At 44.3% G+C, this 18153-nt stretch overlaps 1 protein-coding gene across 1 annotated transcript in view; it reads left to right on the forward strand.

Annotated features, from left to right (window-relative positions):
* Window positions 1-18153, forward strand: part of PNPLA7 (patatin like phospholipase domain containing 7) — a 2530065-nt gene that overhangs the window by 1174053 nt on the left and 1337859 nt on the right. Inside the window, exon 16 of the mRNA XM_030206608.1 lies at window positions 11257-11415. Within this exon, the coding sequence (XP_030062468.1) occupies window positions 11257-11415 (159 nt within the window). The remainder of the gene's footprint in view (window positions 1-11256; window positions 11416-18153) is intronic.

Raw genomic sequence — 18153 nt, forward strand, 5'->3', positions numbered from 1 at the left:
TTTAAATGCCTACAAACATATTGTCTGAATTTCTCACCAAGGATTTTCATTCCTGCCGTAGTAAAATGCAGCTCATCATTTTAGTATGGTCTTTTGTTTTTCCATAAATTATCCTAATCTTCTATGCATCTAAAACCTTCTTAGTTGACACCAGGTTCTGAGTGACCTATCTAAGGTCTCTGTATTACAGTTTTTCCTCTCCCTTTATTTATTTGTTACATTATTTGTTCCATAGATAGGTGGTACTTCAGAAAAATGTACAATTCGTACCAAAGACTTTAGCCCCTCCCCCAACTTTTGGAAAGCTCTCTGCACTATAAGTGTGCTGCTATTCGCCAGTCATTTGTCCCTTGATGAATTACATCATCAGTGTTAGAATCATACGCTCTTCTCTGATCACAGTCAGTATTTGGCTGTTTATTCCGCACTTTTTAGGGGCCCTTGAGCTGTCTTCCAAAGTTAATGGAGTCCCCTAGCAGCAACAATTTTCTGTTTTCAGCTTTTTTTGTCTGTGCCTTGAGCTATGTTCATTGTTTCTGACTCCACCTTAGTTCTTTTTTTTCTTGAGCATTATAATGCTCTAAAGCAGCAAAAGAATTATGCAGGGGCAACAATTGTGAGGGTGGATGCCTCTGTGTCGTATGTCGTAATCTACCCAACCTTACTGTGCCTCCCAATGATTCAACCAAATACCACTATGAACAATGTTCTCTAGGAGACAATTTGATTAAAATATCACGGAGTCTTTTACTGATGATTAGCGCATGTTATCTGCATCAGGGCTCATCGGAATAAAATGGGTCCTGTGGCAGATAACATGACCTAATGTTATTTCCTTTAGAATCCAAATATTCCCTATAAATGCAGCGGTCTCTAAATCCAAATTAAACTAGCTCTAAGACTAATGCTACTCTCTTACTTAAGAATGGCAATGGGAAAACACAAACCTTGCAGAGTTTGCCAACATTTCAGTAGCCAAAAATTAAGAAACCTAAGCAAGAATTAGCAGTGTGAAAGGCAAGAGACAGTTTCACATACCTGTTCTTTCTACTGGGCAGAGAGAGAGAAATCTTTTTTGTTTTGTTTTGCTTTTTTTCATCTAGGTTAGTAGATAGAGCAGTACAGCTAACAATATAGATACACAGCACATCTTTTTTTTTAGTTCAAACCATCTTTATTTAAAATTTTTAAATAAAAAATTAAACAGAACCTTCAGAAGCAATACAGGAGCAATATTGTGTTCAAGTATAAAAGGAGATAACTTTTAAACTGTCACATTATAGAAAGAATATCTTGTACACAGGAGATTTATAATGCTGAACATAATATAGCATAATGCATGGCATAATGTCTAAACTGTAAGAAGGGAGAGGAATGGAACGAACCATAATGTTAAATAAAACAATACAATTCAAGATGAGTCAATATATATATATATATATATATGTGTTCCAAAATTATATAATCATATAAATTATGAAATCTTTGTATTCTCACAAAGAAGAGCTACTGGATTCCATACTTTAAGGAGGTGGGTAACACCTCGCAATGGAACCACTAGCCCAGGTAGTCAGAACGCAAGGTAGCATAAAGGGAATTCACGTAGGATAGAGGATGCACAAAATTATGTTATTTGCAGACGACATCCTACTGACACAGATCCTCAGAATTCTCTAGAACAAGTCACTCAATGCTTACAACAATTTGGAACAATATCTGGTTTTAAGATAAACATGTCCAAATCAGAAATAATGGGATTAAATATAACAAGTGAGACCACCAAGGGTTTGAAACAACAGGTTCTGTTTCGCTGGGCGCCATGTTTTCTTCGCTACTTGGGAATTAACCTGACGCCACACATACAGGATCTGTTTGAAGCAAATTTTCCCTCCAAAGTGTGGGAGATATTTCAAGATCTCAACCGATGGGAACGCTTAGAGCTCTCGTGGATGGGGAGAATACAGGCCATAAAAATGATGACCTTACCCAAGATTCTATACTTATTCCTGGCTTTGCTGCTGCCGATCCCGGCTACCTTTTTTAGACAATTGAAACACAAAACATTTGCATTCATATGGAAACATAAACCACCACAAGTGAGGGCCGAGATGCTATATTTGCCCAAAACAAAAGGGGGAATGGGAGTGCCGAATTTTTACCAGTACTTTCAAGCAGCACAGCTCAGGACACTAGTAGCATGGGTTAAAAATGAAAAGAAGCCCTGGCTCCAAATAGAAAAACATTGGGTAGGCCTTAATCAACCAGCGACTTTAGTATGTCTACCTAGGATCCGTGCCATGGCGGTACTTCTGCCTCTGGCGGTTCGGTTCCCCCTGTTGACATGGAGTGAGATACGTCAACAATTCTGTCCCAATAGGCAATATTTTCGTAAAATGCATATACGGGGAGCTCCGGGATTTAAATGGGAAGAAGGAGGAAAAATATATAAACAATGGGAACAGAGAGGCCTGAGACAATTGGGGCAATTTTGGGAAGATGGAGCATTTCGCTCTTCTGAAGAGTTACAGGATGAATTTGATCTTCCGCCGCAGCACTCCTTCCATTATGCACGTGTAAGAGATTTTATTGTCCGAAAAGCGAAATCAGAGCTACAAATAGAGGTGATAGAACGGGCATTGGGAGGAGGGAGTGCTAAGGGATGTGTCTCGCAAATCTATGCAGCACTATTGATACTTAAAACACCAATTTTGAAATACATACAGAAATGGGAGCAAGATACAGGGGTGAAACACAATATACGGAGCTGGGAGCGAGCGATAGGCTCCCTATTAAGGGTATAAGTCAGTAGTTCAATGATAGAAAATTGATATAAGATCTTGTATCGCTGGTACTACACACCTGACTGTATAGCTAGGATGTTTGCAGGGGTATCGAATCACTGCTGGAGAGGCTGTTCGGTGGTGGGGGATATGCTTCATATATGGTGGTCTTGTCCAAAAATAGAAGCATATTGGGAAGAGCTGCTTCACCTACTTGAGCAAGTGATAGGAAGATCATACCCGATGACAGCTAAATATTGCCTGTTGCATTTTTCGACCGCAAGGAATGCCAGCAGCAATGCAGCAGCTGGCCTCCACTTTTTTGGTGGCGAGCAAGATAACATTGGCTTCAGCATGGAAGAAACAGCTTGCTCCTCCAGTGCTAAAGGTCATACATAAAATGGACTACTTGTATCAGATGTCAAAAATGGACAAATAACGCATTTCTTCAAGATATGGGACAAATATAAAGAGTGGCAGAGCCAGGCAGGGGTGGAACTTGATGCCCCCCAACTGGTGATAAAACCTTTATGATTAAAGACACTAAAAGCCTCTTTCTGTGACTGTGTTCATAGGCTGGGGGAGGCGCGATAATCAGGATAACCATACTATAATGCTGAGAAGAGGGGGGAAAAGAAGGGATACAGGGAGGGGGAGGGAGGATACTGAGTAGTGGAAGCAATTGTTATGTTGAGTTAGACGAACTAGGTTAAAGGAAAAGAAAACAAAAAATGGAAAAATGTTACATGTTGATATGAATCTCAGACTTTATTAAAAAAAAAAAAGGAGGTGGGTAACTCTGTTAGTTTTTTCTGCTATTTTGGCCTCATATCTATATAAATAATTCCCACCTCCAACGTTCTGAAGCTCACTCCGTGCCACTGAAGCCTGCCCCTGAAGCCCACCCTGTAGTGTTCGTAGGGTCTCAGCACCACTCTTAGCCCCACCCTCAGCCCCGCCCACCTCCCACATAATTCGCAGTGCCAACGTTCTGAAGCTCACTCCGTTCCACTGAAGCCCTGAAGCCCTGTAGTGTTCGTAACCTCACTCAGCACCACTCATACAGCTGCCCACAGCCCCGCCCCTCGCACGATACGTCACTCGCTATGGATCCTACTACAGCAACTCACAGCACCCCTCTCACTCCCGCTCCAGCCAACCCGCATCTTCTCATACCTCCATCTTCTGATTGATTACGCTGCCTGCGACTGCGATGAGCCCTCAGCCCGCCTCACCCCACCGTCACGCGACGAGCCTGCCAATCGCCGCCTCCCTCACAAACGCCCTCCCACACATAACTACCCACTCTCCCGACGTCGTCGGCACAGCAAACAACCTCCCTACCAGTCCCACAGACCACCCTCACTAACAGTTACAGGATCCACTCCACCCTCGTTCCCTCCATCCAAACCTCCAAGTTACAGTATCCCCCCTCCCTCACTTCTCCAGGGTTGTCACACAATGAAGAAAAACAACAAAAACAACACCCTTCAGGTACAGCAATAACAAACAGGAAAGTCTGCACGCTGCTACCTCCCCCCCCTTCTCATAAGGGCTGAGGGAAAGGAAGGTCAACATGCCGCTACCCTCCCCCTTCCCCCCCCCCCCCCCCCACAAAAACAAATGGCACCGCAGATTGCTCCTACAACTCACACACTCTCCAAGGGACAATCAGCATCTTTCCATCTGACACAGACACAGACATACATTCCTTCAACCCCCCCCCCCCACTCCATACACACACTGTGCCATGGAGTAACAGCATCACTCTCTCTCACTCACACCCACACACTCCCCTTCCACTCCACCCTTAATCCACAAAGTCTAAAAAGGAAAATCAACATGTCTCTCTTTCACTCACACACACACACACACACACACTCCCCCCAACCACCCACAAAACATCATACACAAACTGTGCCATGGTGCATCTAGATATCTGTCTCTCACTCACACCCACACACTCCCCCCTCTGTTTTGAGAAGACTATAAATGGAACAGTGTAAACTCTATGATATATTAATTTCTATAGCTTTAAAAGATATTCTAAGGAAGTGAAAGGGTAATAGTAAACTTTCTTTTTGGAGGAATTCTGTATGTCTTATTTATAAACTAGTAAAAAAAGCCCGTTTCTTATTGAAATGAAACGGGCGCTAGCAAGGTAATCACCTTCTCCCATTAATGTTTTTTGGGGAATTGTTTGGAGAAATATGCGTTGATGGTAATAAATAATTTTCTGTAGTGTATGATGAAACTGAGAGTATGGAAGTCTGTGTGTGAGTGAGAGACACATCCAAAGTGTGTGTGTGTGGGGGGGCTTAAACAATGAAATTGACTTTCGTCCCTTCATTTGCTAAACACTGGTATAAGATTTTTTTAAACCATTTTTGGTGTACCATATTGTTTTTATTTTCATTATAATTTTTTTTCATATATATACCGTATTTTTCGGACTATAAGACGCACCGGACCATAAGACGCACCTAGGTTTTAGAGGAGGGAAATAGGAAAAAAAAATTTTTCCTTTTTCCCTCCTCTAAAACCTAGGTGCTCCGGTGCGTCTTGTCCGAGTTTTGGACCGCCGTCCCGTACTTACACAATTCCATGTTCCCTGGTGGTCTAGTGACGTCGGGGCAGGAAAGAGCCCCCTCTTTCCTGCCCATCGCGCTGCTCTCCGTGCTCCTCACTGCTTTCTGATGGTCTCGGCGATATATTTTGAATCTCGCCAAGACCGTCAGAAAAGCAGTGAGGAGCACGAAGAGCAGCGCTATGGGCAGGAAAGAGGGGGCTCTTTCCTGCCCCGACGTCACTAGACCACCAGGGAACATGGAATCGTGTAAGTACGGGACGGCGGTCCAAAAACGCTACCTTCGGACTATAAGACGCACCCCCCATTTTCCTCCCAAATTTGGGGGGAAAAAAGTGCGTCTTATAGTCCGAAAAATACGGTAGTTATTTTTTCTGGTTTACATATGTATGCACATATGCTCTTCCTCAAGATTATACGCACAGGATTCCATCCTGTTCCACATCAATTTTTTTCTTTTTTTATTTATATATATATATATATATTTTTTTATGTATATATATTTTTCTCCTCCTTTTTTTCTTCCCAACTTCCTCTATTCTGCTTGTCTATTGCTCTTTTTTCCTATGTCCTCCCTCTTTTTTCCCCTCTTGCCCTCTCCCCCTTCTTATCCTTTTTTCCTTTTCGCCTCCCCTTTGTTCCTCCTCTCCCCTTTTCTTCTTTCTTCTTCTTCTCCTTCTTTTCTTTCATCTTTTTTTTTTCATTTCTGTTTCAGCCTTTTTTTAATTTAGTTTTGCTTTGTATTTATTTATTTTTTCTTTTTTTGGGTCTTTAAATGATCAATATATCTTTAAGAATCATTATTCATTTTCTAAGGTCGTCATTTCTCAGTAGTCTTTCTTTCCCCTCCACATGCACCGTCATCCTCTTATATGTTATGTTCTAGGATTGACATTTCACCCAGGAAGTACTTCACCTATTCATCTAGTGTTTCAATAAGGTTTCTCTTGAGCGTAGAGACTCAGGTTTCTTTTATGTTTATACTAGTAAAAAAAAACCGTTTCTGATGCAAATGAAACGGGGGCTAGCAAGGTTTTCTTCAGAGTGTGCATGTGGGAGTGTGTGTGTCCCTGCCCTCTGCCCTCTCTCCCTCCCCCTCCCCCCTTCGAGTCCAGTCCTTCAGTGTTAAGTTTCCTGCTGTTCTGTGTTTTTGTTACAGAGAGAGTGAGGGCATCTCTCTCCCCTCCCCCCTCTGAGTCCTTCACTGTTTCCTGGGATTTCCTGCTGTGCTGTTTTCCTTCACTCATGGGGAAACCGGATATCTCTGGCGCTTCACACTTCCGGCTGGAGGCTTCAGTGGTGCCTTTTATATATATAGATATTATTTGTGTAGGTTTCAAGCATTGTTTACGGACTTTTTCGTTCTTGCCCTTTGACCTCTGATGTCATTTCCTTTTTGGTGCCATTTTTTCCTTTTTAAAACACACTATCACTCTGAAAATTTTTTTCACGTTCCATGCTGCGCTCCTAGTGACCCGCTACGGACAAGCTTACCACGAAAGGTCTTTTTCAAGGTATTTCATAGTTTTCCTTGTTATTCATTTGGTTCTCATGCTTCGCTGTATTTAAAGAGTTTTTTTTAGCCCCTTTTCCTTTTCTTTCCCCTCCATTTTTCATTAATGCTGCTTTTATATATATTTTTTTGTTGCACACCACTTTTGTAATATAGCCAATCACTTTACGTTTGGTTCGTCACACAGACCAAATCGTGTTTCAGGCATTTCAGGTTAGTTTTTTCAATTTTTACACCATTCATTTCTTTTTCCTTTGCTCTTAATTTAGCGTCCTGTTTCACCCCTTCTAACAAAGATTTTGTTGTGTTTTGCTTTTCTGTTTCAACAGATTCATATACACTACGTCATAGCGGTAGGTGGGTACTTGCTCCGTCTATTTAAAATACATTTTAAATATAATTCGCGCAATCCTTGTTTCATCAAAACTGTAAGGCATAGTATGTGTATACCATACACTCTATGTACAAACTCTGTTTCATTTTCTACGGTATTCATGGGAGGCAGGCAGTTTGCTTTCTTAACTTTCTGTACATTTCATGTGCTTCTTGCTCCATCACAGCTGTAAGGTACAATTTGGGCACATATTATCTTCTACGTCCTTACCACACCTTGTTTTGGTGATCCCACTTCTTCTTCTTTCAGCTTTTTCCTTTTCTTCCCTTCCCTCTACCCCCTTTTTATTTTCATTTTTCTTTCGTTTACCATATACATTTTTCATATATATTCTTATATATATTTTTTGGCATATATATACATTTTTATATGTTTTCTTATGTTGCATGGTTTTTTCCTTTTTTTGTCCAACGTCTTTAAAATAGCCATGGCAACAGTATATTTTTCTCAAATGGCTGTATACGGTGCGCACAGGTATAGGCACCACCACATGCATACACTAGTTGACACCACGTTCCTTTTTCATGCATATTATTTTATTTGTTTTTCCTTCTTTTGTTTATATATGATATTGGTCTTACGTTTTCTCCTGTATACATGATGTTGGTTGTATGATTTTTACTTGGTTCTTTATTCAGTCTTTTATATTTGCATTTTGAAGACAGCATCTTTTACTTCTGCATGTCTTCCTTGTTTCAACATAAGCTGTGCGCGTATTTGTATGATGCTGCTTTTATGATATGCTTTAGTATATATAGGTTTCCATATAATGCCTCATGGATATTTTATCTATTGTCCTTCATATATGCATGTATTTTAAGATAGTATGATCTATTTTTACATGTTTTGAATGTTTAGTCCTTCCTATAATTAGTCCCTCTTACATTTATTTATTTATTTACACGACCATTTTGTGTAATTTTTTGGTGATATTATAACATCCCACATATGCATAATCTGTGTATACGTCACTTAGAGACTTTACGTTCATCATTATTTATTATCATTACTTTTATTGTTGTATTTTATTATATGTTGACCTCTTATTGTATATTTATTACTTATTGGAATGTTTTATTTGATTATTTGATTCTGTATATGTATTTGTTTGAAAGATTTATTTGATTTATGTTTTTATAGACTCCTGATGCAGGTCTGTAGGCCGAAACACAACAGTTGTGTCGAGTCTTTTCTTCAATAAAGAAGTTTTTATGATATTGTCTCCAGGATTTGTATTTCCGTGGTCAAACATCCCACTTTTTACCTATATCTGTGTTTTCCTGTGGGGCGTTCGAGTTCTCCGCTTGATTGCGGATTTTATTTGAACACATACTACACCCCCCCATCCCCCCCCCCACTCACACACTTTGGATGTGTCTCTCACTCACACACAGACTTCCATACTCTCAGTTTCATCATACACTACAGAAAATTATTTATTACCATCAAAGCATACTTCTCCAAACAATTCCCCAAAAAACATTAATGGGAGAAGGTGATTACCTTGCTAGCGCCCGTTTCATTTCAATGAGAAACGGGCTTTTTTTACTAGTTTATAAATAAGACATACAGAATTCCTCCAAAAAGAAAGTTTACTATTACCCTTTCACTTCCTTAGAATATCTTTTAAAGCTTTAGAAATTAATATATCATAGAGTTTACACTGTTCCACTTATAGTCTTCTCAAAACAGAGAGAACAAATTATTAATATCTATATATATAAAAGGCACCACCAACGTTCTGTGAAGCCTCCAGCCGGAAGTGTGAAGTGCCAGAGATATCCGGTTTCCCCATGAGTGAAGGAAAACAGCACAGCACGAAATCCCTCTCTCTGTAACAGTGAAGGACTCAGAGGGGGAGGGGAGAGAGATGCCCTCACTCTCTCTGTAACACAAACACAGAACAGCAGGAAACTTAACACTGAAGGACTGGACTCGAAGGGGGGAGGGGGAGGGAGAGAGGGCAGAGGGCAGGGACACACACTCCCACATGCACACTCTGAAGAAAACCTTGCTAGCCCCCGTTTCATTTGCATCAGAAACGGGGCTTTTTTACTAGTATTTATATAAAATTGGTAAGTTAATATTTAGTACAGATGAGATCCTGTTCCTTAAGAGATTCCAATACGTGTGTAGGTTGGGGCATGTAAATAACATATGTTGTTTAACTGGGGACCATATTCTATGCATAATTTTTAAAAAAGCAGGGATTGTAAAATCTGGGCAGAAGCTAGAGGTTTGTTTATTTTAAATGCTTTTCAGTTAGAGACAGATAATTCAGTCTGCCAAATACTCTGAAGTGCATTATTATTATATCCAGGGCTTTTTTTGAGGGGGTACTCGGGGGTACTGAGAACCGGCACCTTTTCCAGTGTCTGCTAAAATTGACCCATGGACCACAAGTTTTAATGAAAGAGCTCAGGCTCAAGACACCAATTCTGCCTTGTCATAGATTCTGTGAATGGTTGCAGGGGGCCTGGCTATTGTGGAGTGAGTCCTTCAGTGATCACCCCACCCCTGAAGGGTGGCCTGGCATTTGAGTACCGGCACCTTTTTTGCTAGAAAAATTTCACTGATTATATCCAACATTAGATAAAAGAATATTATAATGAGATGCTGAATTACCCACAGCAAAAGCATCGGAGAGAATGTTAAAGATTTCAGGCGAGTCTGATTTCATATTACCTACCAGCTTTTGCTGAAAGCAAAGCAAATCTAAGTTGAAGGTATTTGAAAAATTGATTATTAGATAATGAAAAGGATGTCTGTAATTTTCTAAAAGGGAAAACACCTTGTGCATCTAATACATCACTGAGACTTAATACCATTACGAATCCAAGTATGTCAGAAAAAGGGGGAGTTATTAATTTTAATGAGAGGATTTCTCCATAAAGAGGCCTTGGCTGTAGTTAAACTAGGATGTTTTTGAAGTTTATCCAGGTGATAAATAACCAACAGGGTATTGTTTACAACATTATAAGCACATATTAACTAAGCAATTAAAGTAATTCAGATCCTTGAAGCAGGGTACATTTACTTACCACTGGGCATTTCAGAAGGGGAGTATCATTATGGCATTTGTACATGGCATTGTTTGGGATGAAAATAAGAAGCAATTCATTAGCAGACCCAGTTATGGGCACTGTCTGGGCAATTCTATAGCTTGGCACAGATACTTTTGCTCCACATGCGTGTGTTAGAGGTGCAAAAACGAGCAGTTATGTACATAAGTGCCCTTATATGTTATCTTATAAGGTGGTGTGTAAGAGCCTTAACAATTGCTGGGCAGACTTTTACGGTCTGTGCCCTGAAAATGGCAGATACAAATCAAGGTCAGGTATACATATAAAGTAGCACATATGAGTTTATCTTGTTGGGCAGACTGGATGGACCGTATAGGCCTTTCTCTGTAGTCATCTACTATGTTAATATGTACCTGTGGGGGTTATGTTACGTGTGCCACATGGTACACTTAGATGCACCAATTTACACCTGCCATTGACCTGGCATAAATGGTCACGCCTACATTTACTCATACCAATTGGTCCTCATTGTGTTGCAGCAGTATGTGTAGTTGGCGGTGCCAAGTAATAGAATTGCCTCCCATATATATGGAATATATTGCCTAGGGAAATTAGAGGTATGCAGTATTGTATTGCTTTAAGGAACCAAATTAAGTCGTGGCTGTTTCAAAACTATAAAGTTGAGGAGAATAGGGGATATGAGGGTTTGTGGTAAGATTTTGTTATCTTGGTTGTAATTTTGGAATGTATTTTAATAGTGCATTGGATTTGTTATTGATTATATGTTCTTCTCCACCTGGAGCTAGAATGCTTAAGCTGATAAGTAATACAATTAAGTATTTTAAGTAGATTGAAGTTTATTGATAGTAAGTGAAATACTTTGTTTCACTTAGCTTTTGCATGTTAACTGTTGTATAAAAATAACATTTTGCATATTTTTGGTTTCTTTCTTTGTGAAGCCTTCACTGAAGAAAACTGTAATGGTGACAGAGGTCCCTTCAGCTGTTTATCGTTATGCGAGTGAATGCCCAGTACTGCCTGATCCTGGTTCCAGTAGGCAAATGGATGTCATCTTTGAGGCTGCCAAGAAAGACCTCTTAACTCTGATGAAACTTGATGTAAGTTCTGTTGAAAAGAGAACAGGTTAGCCCAAAAATGTAGATAACTAAATCAATTTTCTCTTTATGTTGGATTAATTCAGTATGTTTGAGAACTAAGCTCCCCTTCATCAATTCCATGAAGACGCAGCACAGTTAAACTGAGATTAAATGATACAGGAGCCCTTTTACTAAGCTATGCTAAACAGTGGCCTGAGCTGTGATTAGTGTGTGGGTTTTTTAACACAGCTATAAAATGACCACATTTTCCATTTTTGCAATAATGGCCATGCATTAATTTTCCCATTAGCATGTGAGCCCTTAACCATACCTATTTTCTATGTTGTAAGGGCTCATGCCCTAACCACGTGCTAATCGGTTAGTTTACAGCAATGTAGCTGTGCTAACCAATTAACCCTGGGCATGCTTGCTGTCTGCCCCCAGCGCAAAAAAATAAAATTTTTTAGTTCATGGGAAGCGCATGTAGATGCCAAAACTATTGCAGGACACTTGAGTGCGCCCTGTGGTAATGGTTTTTAACCTGCAGTAAGCATACGTTAGTGCTTACTGCAGCTTAGTCAAAGGGCCCAACAGTGTCAGCTAGCATGAATTTGCCTCCATATAGCTCAGTAAAGAGAAGACAGAGGATTAACACGTGATGGACATACAAACCTGAGGGCTGTTTGTTTAATACTTGGTGAAAAGAGCCATGTATTCAAGTATTGAAGTAGAATAACACAGCAACAACAATCCTTTATTTACAGTATACCAAAAACGCATTCATAATGGGGCAGGAGGAAAGCAGTTAAGTATCTTCCATAAATTTGAAAACAAAAGCCTATGGATGTTAGAAATTTCCTTCATCTTGAAAGACAGCATGATCAAGCCTGTTCTATCACTGTAGAGAGGGCAGGAATTTTATTTCAGATACTTTCCTAGCCCCCGAGAGGCAATGGCAACAAGTAATACATTTGATATGCAAGTAGAAGTCCAAAAATCCGGACAGCTTGGAGATTGGGTCAGTCCGGATTTTTTGATTTTCTGGATTCTCAGGCAGTACTTGTTATATGTGTTCCACCTGTTCTACTACACCAGCTGCTTGACAAAATGCATCCAGATTTCCAGACTTCTACTGTACTACTTTTTTGTCTTCCTCTGTCCCTAGTGGGCTCACACTCTGAGCCTGAGTGATTATTTTTTCTTCTAGACATAAAGGCAATGAAAAAATACCTCTTGTTAAAGAAGCTACCAGTGTTACTTTATTACCCCTTCTGAATAAAGGAGACTATCCAGATTTAAAGGAAGTGTATACATGTGTGGAAGGTAATTTTGTAATAGAGCGCCTTGGCTAACAGGACACATAGGGTCATATGTTGTTCCTTCTGTATATGTGTTTGTTTGATTAATTGTCATTAAGTAGAAGTTGACTCCTGGAGTGGAGGAGTGGCCTAGTGGTTAGGGTGGTGGACTTTGGTCCTGGGGAATTGAGGAACTGAGTTCAATTCCCACTTCAGGCACAGGCAGCTCCTTGTGACTCTGGGCAAGTCACTTAACCCTCCATTGCCCCATGTAAGCCGCATTGAACCTGCCATGAGTGGGAAAGCGCGGGGTACAAATGTAACAAAAAATATATATAGATTAACTCTATATAGTCATCAGGAGTTGTGTGCAGAAGCGTTTTAATGGAGCATTTATGATTGTTGTGGTTTTCCATGCCCTCTTTTTCCTTCAACCTTTCCTAGCATGATTGCATTTTCCAAGGAATCTGGCAGCTGAATAACATGCTCATACAAAAACTCCAGTATTAAAGATAAGTACCACTATATCTTTTATTGCTTCTGTATGAATTCATACAGTAAACAATCCCAATATGTAATAAAATCTAAACCTTTTGCTCATTCATACCCATTCACTCAATCGCCTACCCCTTGAACTCCAACATTGTATACATTTACAAAACCTATATTTCCATCTCATATGTTCTTATAATTTCATACGCTCTTATAATATTAGAACATAAACTGAAGGTCCCAATCTATCATAAATGTTTATACACTTTGCAGTTGTTAAACTCAGCTGTTCCAGTTTACAAAATCCTCTTGTTCTTTAGCGCCGTACAGCAATGCTGTGCTGGATTCACCAGGCGCTAACCCGGAACCACCAATCTATCATAAATGGATAAATGAATTCATACGGAAGCAATAAAAGATATAGTGGTACTTATCTTTATTACTGGAGTTTTTGTATGAGTAGATTTAATTACTCCAGTGGTTATAAAAATATTATCCCCTGGTTAACAATTAGTTGGTGTTCAACAGGTTTAGGGGTATGGCTGCAGCTGGGTGGGACTCCAAGGCGGGGTTGTCAGAAGACCGCATCACTGAACTGCTGGGGGGTGTTCGTCTGTTCTCATGGGAGCAACCAGAACATGCCGGTAGCTGGGTGTCACATCCGTTGCTCCCTCCGGCTGCTCCTCTGCGGGAAGCGGGAACCGGTGTCCATTGCGGCGAGGGCCGGCCTTCTCGAGGCTGCGGCGGGGAGCCGGGGCTCGCCGCACTGATAGCCGCCCAGTCCGGGGCTGAGGCCGTGGGCCGGCGATCGTGGCTGCCGGGCTCTCGATCGCCGGCTATGGGGTCCGTGCTTGCGCCAGTGGGGAGAATGGCGCCGAGACGCGATGGCCGGCGTCTCCTTCACTTTCGGGTGCAGGAACCCGAAGCTCCGCCTCAGAGGAGTTAGATTGGGAGGCCGGTACTGTAGTCCTGCCTGGGAGGTCGGACGGAACCAATCAGAAGGATTTTGTCAGTAACCGGGTTCTGATTGGCCGGCCATGTCGGCTGGGGCTGGGCGGTTGAATGCCGATAGTATTTAAGGAACGGGCCTGAGATAAGACATTGCTTCAGGTTCTGTTTCCCGAGGCCAGTCTTCGTGTGTTCTAGTTCTCAGTTGGTTTCCTTGTTCTCCTGGTTTTGACCTTTGGACTGTTTCTGGATTACTCTGCTAGCCGCCTGCCTTGACCTTTTGCCTGTTCCAGACTACGCTGTGAGCCGCCTGCCCTGACCTGTTGCCGGTTTTGGACTCCTCTGTTTTCCACCTGCCCTCTTCACTCCTGGTTCCAGTTCTGGGTCAGTTCGTCAACCCCGCGGTTCCGGAAGTCCCGTTGACCGCCTGCAGCTGGAGGCTCAACCCTTGGTGAATGGCGGTCGCCGCAGGTGAAGACTTGGGGTTGCACGGCTGTCCTCTGAGGTCCTTCGGGGCCTTGCGGGACCTAAGGGCTTACCTTCTTTTCAGACAAGACAGGAACCTGAAGCCATGAGCTTGCCTACGCAACCCGATCTACGGGACCTGGCTAAAATTCTCCAGCAGCAGCAGGAGCAGTTGAACGCCCTGTCGGGGGCCCTGCAGAATGTCTGCTCTCAGTTAACCACGGTCCAGGTTCAGAACCAGGCCTTCCCGGGACCTCGGTTCCCTGAGCCTACTCGGTTTGATGGTGTCCCTGGAAGCTGCCGGGGGTTCCTCAACCAGTGCAACTTATACTTCAAGATGCAACCAGAGGCTTTTGCCTCAGACCAGGTAAAAGTGGCCTATGTTATTTCCTTGCTAACGGGACGAGCACTAGCCTGGGCGTCCCCGCTATGTGAACAACAAGATCCGCTTTTGGACAACTACGCGGAGTTCCAGCGCCGGTTCCGCATGGTGTTTGATCTTCCAGGAAGGCCGTCTTCCGCCGCCTCCGAGCTGCTGCGGATCCAACAGGGCGAAGGGACCGTGGCAGACTATGCTATCCGGTTTCGGACTCTGGCGACAGAGTTGCGCTGGAATCAGGAGTCCCTATCCGCTATCTTCCTGGAGGGGCTTCAGGATCGAATCAAGAACGAGCTGGCTGGCTGGGAGGTTCCGGGGCAGTTGGACGCCTTGATTTCGCTCTGTGTCCGGGTGGATACCCGATTCCAGGAAAGGGCTAGAGCCCGTGCGGACCGGCAGAGGGGGTTCGGAGGCGGGTCCCAGCCTAGTTGGATACCTTCCCTCCGACGGGGCTCCAGAGGGCCTAGGGAGGCCTCCGAGGAACCTATGGTCATTGGCCGTCAACGGTTAACCCCGTCTGAGAGGACTCAACGCCTTCGGGGCGGCCTTTGCCTGTATTGCGGCGAGGCTGGTCACTTCATCAGCTCTTGCCCCGCACGGCTGGGAAACGCCACTCCCAAGGCGCCCTGAGGGGAGGGGTCTTGGGGCACTCTAATCCCCTACCAGACAATCTGATTACTCTCCCGGTGACCCTGCGGTGGCAGGAGACGGTGGTTCACACCCGAGCTTTATTGGATTCCGGGGCTGGGGGAAATTTTATTTGTCAGGAACTCCTGTGGCAGATGGGATGGCCTATACTGCCCTATTGGCCCGCTTTGCAAGTGATGTCCATCCAGGGAACAGCGTTACCCCAGCCTATCACTGAGGTGACTCCATTTTTGGGGCTCCAGGTAGGGGAAGACCACCGTGAGGAGGCTCAATTTCTGATTCCATATCATCAAGCTGATCAATCCATAGACTGGTGGGTTGTGTCCATATACCAGCAGGTGGAGATAGAGAGCAAACTTTTGCCTCCCTATATGTGGTCATGTGCTGCCGGAAACTCCTCAGTATGTTCTCTATCTCAGCAGGTGGTGGTCACACACAGCAGCAGCTCTGGCTAGGCCTCCAAGCCTAATCCTTAGGTTTTGTTGAGGCCTGGGGTTGAGGGCTCTTTTGAGCAAGTGCAAACCTGGTGGTGCCAGGTCCCTCCTTTTCTCCCCCCTCCCGCTGTTTCCGTTTAAAAAAAAAAAAAAAAAAAAAATTTTAAACGTCTTTAAAGGCGTTTAATTCGACGTTTCTTTAAACGTTCATTGCAGCTACTCACTGGAACACCAGTTCGTTACAGCTCGGAGCGGCAAGCAGGTAATTTTACCTTTTTATAGCGGGCAGGGGGTTCCCCGATTCTTCTCCTCGTGGCATATGGCGTCGGAGGGCGAGGGCGCAAAGGGTCGCTCCCCGGATCGCTGGAGCGCTTCTAGAGGGGATGCGGGGGTTTTACAACCTGATTCGCCCTTGATGGGTGACAGTTTAGTGACCGATGAATGTCCCGGTCGTTCCTCCGGCGTGGCGGTTTTTTCCCGCCATAAACGCCCATCCCCCGCTCCTCGCCTCCGCCATCTTGGCCGGCCACGCGGCTCGGACGGCTTCTTCGTGGGCCGCCCTTGAGGTTGGAGACATTAATGCCATGAACGCCCTTAATTTGGGCGACGGCACAAGCGGCTAAAGTTAAGCGCCGTTCTTCCCGCGCGGCTCCTTCGCGGAGTTTCGCGCCGGACGCCATTTTGGATGCGCAGCATGTCTCTCCCCCGCTATTGCGAGCGCCGGTTGAGAGTGCGTCTAGGGCTGTTGCCCAGGCTGCGGAAGTGCACAGTCTGGGGGGTTTCTCCCCCGAGTTTGTTTTGCTGCTGCATCAGGCTTTCCTCATGCAAAACGCTGCCCCTGCTCCCTCTTCTGATAAAGAGGTTGAGGTTCCCAGAGGTAAACGCCCTCGGGTTGATTTCCAGGCCTTGGAGGACTTTGTCTCCTCCGATGTAGATGAGGGCAGCGTGTCTGAGGTCTCCCAACGGTCCTTTGCGGATTCCTTGGAGGAGATAGATCCCCGCTCGGATGGAGTGGATGACCCCTCTGCAGCGCGGCTTTTTAGCCCAGAGGATTTGCCCAACCTGTTTTTACAGGCCATGGACACTTTGAAGATTTCCTCTCCGGAGGACGTCTCTCCCTCAGCTCCTGTTGGCTCTGCCATTATGCTGGGGACGAAGCGCCCGCCTAGATCCTTCCACGTGCATGATGCCATGCACACCTTAATTGCGGCTCAATGGGATGTCCCGGAAACGAGCCTTAAAGTGGCTAGGGCTATGTCCCGCCTCTATCCTTTGGCTGTGAGTGAACGTGAGGCCTATCTGTGGCCTACCGTGGATTCTTTAATCACTGCGGTGACTAAGAAAACGGCGTTGCCGGTGGAAGGTGGCACGGCCCTAAAGGACGCCCAAGACAGAAGATTGGAGGCGGCCTTAAGGTCGTCCTTTGAGGCAGCTGCTTTAAGTTTGCAGGCCTCAGTTTGCGGCTCCTATGTGGCCAGGGCGTGCCTGACTATGGTGCAGCGGGCTTCCCCCTCGGATCTTTCCTTGAGGGCTGATTGGCCGGCCCTGGAATCGGGCTTAGCCTATTTGGCAGACTTGCTGTATGATGTCTTGAGAGCCTCAGCTAAAGGCATGGCTCAGACAGTCTCTGCGCGGCGGTGGCTTTGGCTGAAACATTGGTCTGCTGACCACGCCTCTAAATCCCGCCTGGCTGGCTTGCCTTTTAAAGGCAAGCTGCTCTTTGGGGTCGAGCTGGACAAAATCGTGACCGATCTCGGCACGTCTAAGGGCAAGAAATTACCAGAGGTCAGGGCTCGGGCTAGTACTCGTCCCGGTACCTCCAGAGGACGGTTGCTGGAAGCCCGTCGGTACCGCCCGGGCAGTCGGGTTCCTCTGCCCCCTCTTCCTTCAAGAGGAATTTCTCCCCCAAGCAGCATTCCTTTCGCAGAGACCGCCGTCCCGGAGGTGCTCCCTCCGGTCCTCCCCCAGGGTTTCGTACCCAATGACGGGGCCTTGGTCCACGCCCCAGTGCAGATTGGAGGACGGCTGTCCTCGTTTCTGGGCGAGTGGACCACTATAACTTCAGACGCGTGGGTGCTGGAAGTCATCAGAGACG

Source organism: Microcaecilia unicolor, chromosome 6, assembly GCF_901765095.1.
Source record: "Microcaecilia unicolor chromosome 6, aMicUni1.1, whole genome shotgun sequence".
Classification (NCBI taxonomy): domain Eukaryota; kingdom Metazoa; phylum Chordata; class Amphibia; order Gymnophiona; family Siphonopidae; genus Microcaecilia; species Microcaecilia unicolor.